Source organism: Phyllobates terribilis, unplaced genomic scaffold (genome assembly GCF_046119375.1).
Source record: "Phyllobates terribilis strain yellow unplaced genomic scaffold, ASM4611937v1 Scaffold_5__5_contigs__length_657084704, whole genome shotgun sequence".
NCBI classification, from domain to species: domain Eukaryota; kingdom Metazoa; phylum Chordata; class Amphibia; order Anura; family Dendrobatidae; genus Phyllobates; species Phyllobates terribilis.
Genome location: NW_027362765.1, coordinates 602,443,713 through 602,456,413, shown reverse-complemented (window position 1 = coordinate 602,456,413; position 12,701 = coordinate 602,443,713). Strand labels below are relative to the sequence as shown.

The 12,701-nt window shown below is 43.0% G+C and overlaps 1 protein-coding gene across 21 annotated transcripts in view; it reads right to left on the bottom strand.

Moving 5' to 3' along the window:
* Nucleotides 1-12,701, bottom strand: part of KCNMA1 (potassium calcium-activated channel subfamily M alpha 1) — a 731,255-nt gene that overhangs the window by 356,336 nt on the left and 362,218 nt on the right. For all 21 annotated transcript variants that reach the window (XM_073686045.1, XM_073686039.1, XM_073686043.1 and 18 more), the window contains exon 6: nt 9,645-9,720. In XM_073686045.1, coding sequence (XP_073542146.1) covers nt 9,645-9,720 — 76 coding nt within the window. The remainder of the gene's footprint in view (nt 1-9,644; nt 9,721-12,701) is intronic.

Genomic DNA, 12,701 nt, shown 5'->3' with positions numbered 1-12,701 from the left:
TAACTGACAAACAAACAAATTCTTCCCTTATCACTCCTAAACACTTTTTGCATAATAATTTGGAACGCAGTGTACATGTGCTTTTCCACAAAACACCAGTGGTTCACGAAGTGAATCTTAAAGTTCTAACTTGCCAACCGTGGTCTGTATGGAGTTGTTCAATAAAGGGCCCAAAATTAAGATAACATAGATGGGAGAGGTCTCTATGAATAGGAATTCCTAAGTATTTGATACCCTGTGAGGGCCAGGCAAAGGGAAAGTTGGACTGGATGGAATCCTATATGGATTTGGGGAGGGAGACATCGAGGGCCTCAGACTTCGCTGCATTGATTTTAAAATTTGACCATGTAACAAAGTGATCTATTTCAGCCATAACAGCATGGATGGATATATGTGATTGAGTGATATATACTAGGACATCATCAGCAAATAGAGAGCACTTGTACTCGGTGCCTCCCACCTCAATCCACCTAATATTGGGGTTATGGCGAATTGATGAGAGCAGGTGCTCCGTCACTAGGATGTATAAGAGAGGGGACAGAGGACATCCCTGCCTTGTCCCATTGGTGATTGTGAAAGGTGATGAAAATGTTCTGATGCACCCCCTGGGCCTTGGGACACCCGGAGCCGGACCCTTTTTGGTGGATGCTGGTGGTTGTAGTCTTCGTGGCGGCGACCCGGTTCCGTGGCTCAGGGTGGTCAAACCAGTGGCGGAACTATTTATGTGGTTTTGATGTTTAAATGTCCGACTACGCCACCCGTGGATTGCGGTCAGAGTGAACCGCCGCTGCAGGGCAGACCGCTGAGGCTGGTGTTGTGGGTGCAGCAGAGCGTAGCATAACTCCCCACGGGAGGAGTATAGCCTCAGGGCAGTGTATGCGGAGGATGGGGGTGATGGTGCAGGGCAGCAGCAGTAACGACACGGAGTCAGTGATGCAGTCCAGGGCCTTTACTCACAGTTCTTATTATCCAGACCACGTCTGCAGGTAACGGCTGCCCACGTCGTACTGTGCTCACCAGGTGAGGGGCTCAGACAACTCCCAGATAACTTTGGAGCGCTTCACAGGACCCCCTTTGTGTGTCCTTTGTCTGGCCTTTCTTACCAACCCTTCTGTCCGGCTGCCTCGGGCCTCCTCTTGGTAAACTTGGCGCCAGTTTCCCTGACCCTATGTGGTGCCTTTCTAGCGGGTGTAGCGAGGGGCTGCGCCACATAAAATGTCACAGCCTCCGGTTTCTAGCTGAGGGTCGTTTCCTGCCTCCACTAGTTTCGGGGACCGGTCTCCCCCTTTGGCCTGACCCCTCCACGCAGGTGGATTCGGGCGTGCGGTGGCGACTCACCCGTCCGCACCCCTGGGATCCCTTCATTCCTCGTTCCTGGAGCCTTCTCCGCTCCTCTTCCTTCCTTCTCCCTCTTCCAGGCCTGGGCCTCTGTTACTAGGCCTGCCTCCGGAGCAGAGCTCATGCAGAGCCCCTGCTCCCTGCCACTTCTGCTCAGACTTCTCTGCACTGAACTAAGATGGTGCCCACCTTTTATACTCCCTTCTCAATGCACCCAGGAACTGCTTCCTCCCTGCTCCTGCACTATAGGGTTCCCCTTCCTCAGTGTTCCCTCCCCCCACTCCAGCCAGGGACAGGGACTGTCGTGCCCATCTCAGAGGCATATTGGTCGCCCTGCCCCACGGCAATGTGGTGTAATGCATGCAGGTGTCGGGTCCTGATCCACACTCCATCCTTACCTGAGAGTGAGATATCACACCTCTGGGTGAGGTGCAATACCTCTGTAGCAACCGAGCCCTCAGGGTGCTACAGTTCCATTTATCTTCAGCCTAGGTGACGTATTGTGATACAGGGCCGTGATTTTGGCTATAAAAGGGTCCCCTAGACCCCTACCCCAAGCTTTTTAAGAGAATCATATATGGCGTGCCAGGAGACTCTATGGAATGCTTTCTCAGCATCCAACGAGAGTATCTAATTACAAATTTTTAACTGCATCTAGCCCAGGAAATACTTTGTGCCTAGTAGCAGTGTCTGCTAGTCAGCGGATTATCCCGGCTGTTAAGCAAGCTACACCACCTGTAGTTTAGACACTTAATTTTTTCAAAGGAAATGCTTCGGGACCATGGGATACTCAGTGAAGAGCATCAGGAGGCACCCCAAGGCATAGGGGCTGGGACTGGCAGTAGGATGCCTTGCGGTGGACAGCCGAGCTTGATCCTTATAAAAGCTTTTTAACTGCAGCAGCTTTAGTGGACGCTACTGGAGCTGGAATTACGCGGCTGCTGGCATGAGACTTGCCCTCCAATAGATCCTTGTAAATGGATTTAAAGTGTATTCATTCAAATTAGAGAGACAATTTAAATTAAAAAGCTTAGAGCTGCCTCCACCACAGGGGGGCTCGCTCGACCCACCAGCGGACAGGCACCAGTATTGGGAGAGGGGGGCTGGCCATCAGGGTTCACCGCGGCTCTGGCACAAACCCGGCGACACGGAGGTGGCACGGGCAGGAGCGGACTGGCCATGTCGGCTTCTCACTTTTTGGATTTTAGAAGGGCATGACATGCCTATATCTGTGTCTCCCCCTCCTTTTACTCCTCCACCTCTTTTATTTTCGCATGACTATATGTACTTGTCACTTTTCCATGTGTTAGTTATGTCTTCTGAGCAGTTTGTCAGCTTTTGGACACCTTTGAAGGTGTTTTCTATGTGTTTCTATGTGTTTTTGTTTGCCTGCCATTGGTTTTAACGGTGTTCGAAGGTGTTCGACGAACAGTTCGACGAACAGTTCGGCGAACACACGGGTGTTCGACGAACCGAACCGAACTCGAACACTACGGGGGTGGCTCAACACTAATTCCTAATACAGTGAGTATGGAATGTATTCAGACCCCTTTAAATTTTTCACTCTTTGTTTCATTGCAGCCATTTGGTAAATTTTAAAAAGTTCATTTTTTCTCATTAAAGTACACTCTGCACCCCATCTTGACTGAAAAAAAAACAGAAATGTAGAAATTTTTGCAAATTTATTAAAAAGGAAAAACTGAAATATCACATGGTCATAAGTATTCAGACCCTTTGCTCAGTATTGAGTAGAAGCACCCTTTTGAGCTAGTACAGCCATGAGTCTTCTTGGGAATGATGCAACAAGTTTTTCACACCTATATTTGGGGATCCTCTGCCATTCTTCCTTGCAGATCCTCTTCAGTTCCGTCAGGTTGGATGGTGAACATTGGTGGACAGCCATTTTCAGGTCTCTCCAGAGATGCTCAATTGGGTTTAGGTTAGGGCTCTGGCTGGGCCAGTCAAGAATGGTCACAGAGTTGTTCTGAAGCTACTCCTTTGTTATTTTTGCTGTGTGCTTAGGGTCATTGTCTTGTTGGAAGGTGAACCTTCGGCCAAGTCTGAGGTCCAGAGCACTCTGGAAGAGGTTTTCATCCAGGATATCTCTGTGCTTGGCCGCATTCATGTTTCCTTCAATTGCAAGCAGTCGTCCTGTCCCTGCAGCTGAATAACACTTACATAGCATGATGCTGCCACCACCATGTTTCACTATTGGGATTGTATTGAGCAGGTGATGAGCAGTGCCTGGTTTTCTCCACACATACCGCTTACAATTATCACCAAAAAGTTCTATCTTAGTCTCATCAGACCAGAGAATCTTATTTCTCATAGTCTGGGAGTCCTTCATGTGTTTTTGAGCAAACTCCATGCATAATTTCATATGTCTTGCACTGAGGAGAGGCTTCCGTCGGGTCACTCTGCCATAAAGGCCCAACCTACTGCATCTCTGGAGCTCAGCCACAGTGATCTTGGGGTTCTTCTTTCCCTCTCTCACCAAGGCTCTTCTCCCACGATTGATCAGTTTGGCTGGACAGCCAGGTCTAGGAAGACTTCTGATGGTTCCAAACTTCTTCCATTTAAGGATTATGGAGGCCACTGCGCTCTTAGGAACCTTGAGTAATGCAGAAATTCTTTTGTAACCTTGGCCAGATCTGTGCCTTGCCACAATTCTGTCTCTGAGCTCCTTGGGCAGTTCCTTTGAGCTCATGATTCTCATTTGGTCTGACATGCACTGTGAGCTGTGAGGTCTTATATAGACAGGTGTGTGCCTTTCCAAATCAAGTCCTATCAGTTTAATTAAACACAGCTGGACTCCAATGAAGGAGTAGAACCATCTCAAGGAGGATCACAAGGAAATGGACAGTATGTGACTTAAATATGAGTGTCTAAGCAAAGGGTCTGAATACTTATGACCATGTGATATTTCTTTTTTAATAAATTTGCAAAAATGTCTACATTTCTGTTTTTTTTTCAGACAAGATGGGGTGCAGAGTGTACTTTAATGAGAAAAAAATGAACTTATTAAAATTTACCAAATGGCTTTAATGAAACAAAGAGTGAAAAATTTAAAGGGGTCTGAATACTTTCCGTACCCACTGTATAATCAAGGTTTCTGACCATGAATCCCCATCCACCAGCACAATTCTTTTTTGACCCACATCTAGGACTCCAATCTTGACGTGCATCCACGCTATCCCGTGGACTGGAATCTTAATCTGGTTATCAGCTGTCAGATTAATCAGTTTTCCTCGCTCAGCTTTGATAAAGTGACTGAAATGGGTTTCGAAGTACTCCATTGGCATTGTGGAGACTTCAGCTCCTGTATCCACTAGGCCGCGCACGGTCTTGTCTTCCATCAGTATGTCCATCACTGGACTTCGGGACACCAGGTTCTTAAGGCATTTCAGGCCTTGCCTATATGGGTAATTTCCTTCAGTGCACCCTACCACTGGAGATGATCCTCGTTTAAATGTCCTGACTCGCACTCTACCATCCGTTGTATAAGCTGGTGGCAGTTCCTGTTGACATATCCTCTTTCTCAGCACCTGCAGCATAATGGGCCCCAGGGTAGAGAGTGTTCAAGTGTTCTCGGGTTTGGTCCTGGTTTGGATGAGATTGTCCTTAGGGGTGGGTCAGTCCGTGCTGGGGCAGTCCGGTCCTGGGTCTCTTCTGGTTACCTATATGAAGGGATGTTTGTCAGATGTCTCAATTCTTCCCACCCCATCTGTCGGGGTGATGGGTCATACATCGAATGGACCGGCTTTTCCCACCCGACGGGCGACACGGTGTGAGGCCTTTTTAGTTGATCCACTTGCTGGGTCAGTTCCTGGATTGCGGCCCTAATCTCAGCCAAGGAGTTGGACGGCTGATTTTCAGCCTGGACTGCCTGTCCTCTGGGGCCATACATCCACACAGTGCTGGGGACCATATCATCCTTGCCTTCACAAGTCAAAGCTTCTGCGGCAACCTGAGCAAACTGAAGTTGCTCATTTTCCCGTATCTGATCTCGCAATGTCCACCTCAGTGATGTATCCATCAGTCCGTGAACAAACTTTTTTTTCAGGATGGTGTCAGGATAGGTGAAAATAGAGGCTCCAGCCTTGCATTTTTTTGGCAGGTCTGTAATATTCTCTGTAAAGCATTTATATACTGGGAGACGCTTTTGTCTTCTTGCTGACACCGATTAAAGAAGCGCGTCTGGAAACTAGCAGCCAAGCCTCTCTCTCTGTAAGCCTCCTCTAATATGGCCACAATGTCTTCTAGAGTTTTTTGTGTTGACGTGGGACACCACATCACTGTTTCTCAGGGTTCTCCCTCTAGTGCATGCAGCATGAAGTCAGAGTGCAGCTCCTCAGATATAGGTTGAACAGTCTGTATGTACTTTGAAATTCTATCGGCCCATTCTTCGATTGCCATGTTATCTGTCGTTTCTCCTAACTAACTAGACCTCCATAAAGTTATTTATATATGTGCATATATATTCAGATGTAAGATGGTACCGGTACGGCCTGAGACTGAAGTGGACAGTTCCTTGCTGGGCTGTGTCCTGAATAATCAGAAATGCTGACTGGAATCTCTTAGAGAATGCCAATCTCTCTAATGTGGGGCTTCTCTAAGTTCTTAGGAATAAGGCTCATTGGGTGGGCCCAAGATGCTGTGTCATTGGTTGTCCTCACTGAGTCGGCTCATGTCAAGCCGAACAACACGTCCCAGAGTCACTAAAAACAGTTCCAGGGTAGCGCCGCTGTACCCAGACCTTTTTCCAATTATGCTTAGCTTCACTCTCATTGAACTACCCTAGCAATAGTCACCAACTACCAAACCTCTGCGCTGCAACTCTGGCCTCCCCACTGCCCTCTACTGGCCAGATCATATAGTACATCACAAATCTCCAATACAGTGAACTGTGATGAACTCTTACATGTGTATTATTTATTTTATATATTTATTTTATTACATTTCTTGGAGAACCTATTTAAAGAGTGTTCCTCCTGAAGTAGAGACTGCTTAATTCCAGGCGAAGGACCACTGTACCATATCATCTGAAATGCTTGTATGTACATACACAGTTACACACTGCCACACATAATATATGTAATGACTAATAGGACGGCATAAGTAGAAACCTTCTGTCCTTTATCATCTGATAAATCTGATCTGATATTTCTGGACCTAACTACAGTTAGTCCAAAAATATTTGGACAGTGACACAAGTTTTGACATTTTAGCTGTTTACCAAAACATATTCAAGATACAGTTATATAATCAATATGGGATTAAAGCACAGACTCTCAGCTTTAATTTGAGGGTATTCACATCCTAATTGGAGTAAGGATTTAGGAATTACAGCTCTTTAATGTGTAGTTGCCTCTTTTTAAAGGGATCAAAAGTAATTGGACAATTATCTCAAAAGTTCTTCAATGCCAGGGATTGTCTGTCTGCCTGGACTGGCAAAGCATCACAAAGGAGGAAACCCAGAGTTTGGTGACATCCATGGCCTTCAGACTTCAGGCAGTCATTGCCTGTAAAGAATTCTCTACAAAGTATTAAAAAGTAACATTTTATTTATAGTAGATTTAATTTGTCAAATTACTTTTGAGCCCCTAAAATAAAGATACTTTGTAGAAAAATGGTTGCAATTCGGAAACGTTTCACAAAATATTTTTGTTTAACCTCTTTAATTAAACCCGAAAGTCTACACTTCAATTGCATCTCAGTTGCTTCATTTTAAATAAAAAATATTGACATGTAAAGTCCTAATCATGAAAATTTGGTCACTGTCCAAATATTTCTGGACCTAACTGAATATATGGACTATCTTCTCACAGCTGCTCAAATGTTTTTGCATCACTACATTACCTCTATAGCTACAAACAGACTACAAATTTTCTGGCTCTGGTCAAAAAGATTCTGCTAATTATCCCTAGCATAATAGACAAAAAAATGTAAGCTGTGTGGATTTCTAGAGGTGGTTCCGCATAAAATGTCTTCAATTCTATAAGCCTGATACATGGCATTAAATAATAGCTATTGAAGCACTGTTAGATTATCTTTGAGATATTTATTTATGTATACCAATATATAGATGATGCTTAAAGCACCACTCCAGTGTTTTTTTTACTGCAGCACCTGAGTGGTGCAACTAATGTAAGCTCCCTGACCTTGTATTTTACTTACCAGCCGCCATCTTCATCTGTTCTCAGGACAGCTCTGGTCATCTTCAGCAGCTTGTGACCTGCTGGATTGCTCCAGTGTCTGCTGGATGATGCAGAAACCACAATTCAATGTAAGTCTATGAGAGCCAGAACCAGGCCAGTAGGAGGCTCTCATAGACTTATATTGAGAGCTTGTGATCATTACCTTTGACTTCTGGGCAGTCAGAAGTTGCGGTCACAAGATGGTGGATCGGGACTGGAGTGGTGCTGGGAACAGTTGAAGACGGCGGCTGGTTAGTAAAATACTAGGGGCAGGGAACATGGATTAGCGATACCACTCCAGCGCTGAAATAAAAAAGAAATGCTGGAGTGGTTCTTTAATAGTTGTAAGAAAAGGGAATCTCCTTGCTTTGTAAGTAAAGCAGTAGAATGAGAAAAAAATAGATGAAACAGAAAAAAAATTTGAAATAAAAGATGTTAAAGCTGCTGATATAATGTACAGTTTTATGTCCAATATAGAAAGAAATCCTATTTCCTCTATGCTCAGGTTTCATCTAGTACATATAGCGCTGGCTACAAAGAAATTGTATGTATCCTACAATAACACATTCTGTGTCTGACTACTCCGCCAGCAAAGAAATAATCTTTATTTGCTAAGATAGGATAAAGCTGAAGTCTGTCTAATTGAGTTTTGTGTCAGTGTAGGGGTTAAGCTGCTAGAAGCTTTTTCTCTGTGTTATGAATGGCCAGAGGTTGATTTCATGAATGAGATTTCAGTATAATCCTAATGCTTCAGTTATTGCCCACCCACTCCCATCTGTTGCCCTTGTCACATGCAAAGATCAACACAAAGTCACACTCATGCAGATCCATGAACACAGGCAGATTGAGCAGTAATAAAGTATAGATGCTGTATAATATACACAGCCCCACGGTACAGCCAGTCATTTAACAATCGTACAGTGTATCACAAGATTCATATCAAATGCATTCAAAGCTATTTTTCAAAGGCTCACCTTGGAGTATGTCTACCCAATGTCTGTTTCAGACTAATTTCGCTGAGGAAAACACTCAAAAGAATGAACATATGCATTTCTATGAAAAAACAACTTGCTGTTCATATCTTCAGGGTTTTGAATGTCTTTTAATCCCTTTAGGTTTCTAAAAACACCAAGCGGTTAAAAGAAGTGACCTGACCATTCTTAAGGTGTTTTCCGCTCAGAAGATGCTCTGTAGTTCACTATACAATTGAATGGAAAATCCTAAAAGACGGTCCAAAGCCTTTTGGACCATTTGCCATTGTTTTTGCTTCAATGGAGTGAGAAAAAATGACCAACAACAAAACAACAGTAAAAATGACATCCCAAAAAAACCTTGAACACAAAACCATCGGATAATGCTCAGAAAACAATGCTTTCTGAAGCATCTTCAGCTTGAAAAACTCGGCCGAGCCCTGCTGTGTTGTCTGTGAGAGAGCCGCCATCTTTTGTATCTCGGAGAGAACAAATGGATCGGTAGCCCACAATCGGACATGCCAGATGATTAGCTCTCCCAAATATTCTGGGCCTCCACACACATTAGCGAGTCAGCTGACATCTAATGAGCACTGTTATAGAAGAGAAAGCTGGCTATATTGGTCACTGATATTTTTTTGTGAAATGTCAATTGACACAACTGAGATGGAAAATGTCTGTTTTTCATTTAGTTGCATAATAATTCTGCACACTAATAGGATAATATCTAAGTGTGCAGAATTATTGGGCAATTAAGAAAGATAAAGCTTCACTTCATTTAATTTCTTAAATATTCAAGTTTAAGGATTACTAACCTTTTGGACTGAGCGACAATTTAATCATAATAAATACAAATTGCCTAGTAATTGGGCACATGGTGTATTTTTTTGGGGGGGGGAGTGAGGGACACATGATTCTAGTGCCTATATTCATTAAAGACATGCTAGACAACCCCCGGTCATATGAATGAGGTCTTAGAATTTCATTTTGTTTACTCCATTCACACATTGCAAAACAAATTTCAAGGTTCCCCTATCTTCTAAAGACATAGTACAGTTTAGAACAATCTTAAAGAAAATAGATGTTTTATTGACCTAGAAGGTAAGTGGTACTTAAAGCCCCTAATTTGCTTTCTCACCTTGTTTTTAAAATGTTTAAAAATTGCAAGATTTCGGAAAACTGGATGAGCCTCAGAGCTCGCAGAAATCTCAGGCCTGGAAGAGAGAATAAGTCATGGTTAGTTATCATATATGTAGAAATTCAGACGGTCTGTAAACCAAGAACCTAATCGATGCATCAAAAGATCATAGTGCATTCTCTGGACCATCTAAAACAGGAGTGAACATAGAAGAAAGGGAACTCATATCAAATAATAAAGTAGGCCCCTTTCTGTTGCTGGTTAATACCACCACAAACTATAAAATACTTTTCAGCATAACTTCTACTAACAATACATGTTTTATCCCCATATACTGACATGACGACATTACCAGTATTTACAGTGGGCAGTGATATGTTAATAAACTAATCAGCTAAAGATCACCCACCTTCAAAAAAGAATTCTTTCCCATATTCTACAAAAAGGCTTATATTTTTACCAGAAGTTACTCTGCTAGCAAGGGCTTGTTTCTTGCCATCTCTTTCCCAATATCATTGGATTATGTCACGATTCCTCCAGTTGGTGTGTCTGGATGCAGTGAGTGACAGTTCAGCTGTCCAATATAGGGCAGGGGCTTGCTGAGCTGTCAGTGTTGTTGAGTGACAGTCCAGCTGCCCAATCAGGGCCAGGGCATGTGGGTTTTCCTCCATGTGTCTCCTGAGTGGTTATCTGGCTATTTAGCTAGCTTTCTTGCAGCTTAGCTCAAGTGGTGTACATTTGCTCTGTGCTCTGAGTTCCTGTATTCTTATCTTTGTTGTCCGACCTTGATTTACCTTAGACCAACCATTTGCCAAGCCCCTTTTGTCATGATCCGCTACCTTCTTGGAATTCTGACCCCGGCCTCTGACCTGATGCTTTTGTTTCACCCCTCTGTTTATGATGAGCTCTCTTGGTATCTGACCCCAGGGATGAGCGGACCCATGGAAGTTCGGGATCTGGTACCTGACCCAAACTTTATTCCAAAGTTCGGTTCGGGGACCAGAAATGTACCCAAACTTGAACCAGAACCCGAACCCTATTGAAAACAATGGTTACCCAAACTATTGATCTGTAAAATTCTCTCTATCTATCTCTCTCAGACTTCCCACAGAACTCCGAACACTGCAACGGACTTCTGGGAGAAGTCCGTGTTCGGCGTTCAGCACCAGACAGTAACTGTCCAGTACGAATCCCGAACTTTTAAGTTCGGGTTCGCTCATCTCTACTCTTGACTACTCTGCCTCAAGGCTTGTCCGTGAGTAGTGACTCAGCATCACAGATTAGCTTCTGTTTGTAGGAGGTATAAAGAGGTGATCTCTTGACCATCTATTAAAATCAGGGATCATTTAATGGGCCCCTCTATATTTAGAAAAACTTAAAGGAAATCTGCCAGAAGGTTTTTGCTATGTATTCTGATGACAGCATGAGGTTGGGGCTAAGGCATAGATTTCAGGGATGTGTCACTTATTAGGCTGCGTATTGTTGTTTCTATACAATGAAGGTTTTATCACAAGGACATTATCACTGCACAAACTAGCAACCTCCTCTGATAAGCAGCTTACAGACACTATACAATATACACAGAAAGTTGTGACCTAGTGGTGTGTTTGCAGTGTTACCTTTCTGAGCTCTGCTACATCTAAAAACTCTGATGGTGTCTTAACTGCTGCACCCAGTAAACTAAGTTACAGTATACATTGGTGGAATCAGGGTCTCTTTTCCTTTATTATGTTGCGCCCAGATGAGGCAGCAAAAATCTGGTGACAGATTCCCTTTAAATCTAGTTGAAAAGTGATCAATCTAAATGAATAATATTTCAGTTGAGCAGGTCTTATAATGGCTATACTTGCAGCAATCCTTCACATAGCACAACAAATATAGTATGTATCCTTTAAATTAAGGTGTGAAAGTCACTCAGGCCTTTTTAAAAATGAATTCCACTTTAATTCCCCTTATTGGATCTCTAGATTAAATTCTCCAGTTAGTGACAGCACAAGGGCACATTTCATCAAAGGTCATAGTAAAGCCTATTGTGTTTCCATCACTTAGGGTCCAGGACACGGATTATCTTACAGTAAAGAAGATCAGAATAACAGAGGCTAATATGTGAAAAATTAAGATTACAATGGACTTTCTTTCACAGTATCAGTAAAGAAAATAAAAATGGAGCAGATTTCCATAATGGAAGCATCCGCTTCACTGTTAGGCACTTTTTATGACCACTTTTTTGCCCAATTGTGGATAACTCAGTGCCCACATGCGATCCATGCCCACAATTACTTATTACTTTCATCTTCACGCTGATGGAAAAGCTTGCGGTTCAGCTGGTTCTGATAGAAAAGTAATGTCAGACTGTGAGAGGTTTGTAGGTGACAACCCTTGCCAATGCATCAAGATACAAAATGTATGACCTGGAAAAATGCAGTTGTTTCATTATTATGGGAGCGAGGGGTTTGATTCTAAAATGTATATTTGCCCAGGTTAGGATTGTATCGACGATGTACAAATCACAGCAGCGACAAATGGTTTTTTCCAGTTGTGAGTGTAGTTTTTAATGATCCTCCACCTAAGTCTAAATGACAGCAGAAAACATATCCAAAGCCTTATTTCCACCCCCACCCCCGCATTTAGACTCATCACTTAATGAATAACTGATAAATGTTTTACATGAAGAGACAAGTGGCCATATATCAGGAATGCTCTGTTCACACTAGAGTCCTGGATTCCAATGAAAACTCATTTCCACCATTGATTTACAGATTTCTTCAGTTCTCCATTATTTTTGATGGCAAGAATACAGTTTGCGGCTTTTTTACGAGACTGGAACTAGGTTAAGATTAGTCAGATACATATGCAATAGACACATGAAAGTGCAGAAATACTTCTTTCACGTCATATGTATATAAATGGACTAATAGCACAATAATCACAAAACAAGTACAGCGGAATTATGTTTGATTCTATTTCGGTATTCAGGGTATTACACTATTTTATTTTGAACCGTCGGACTTTATAAAATTGAAAAATACCACTTCTAGTTTAATTACCCCAGTAGGC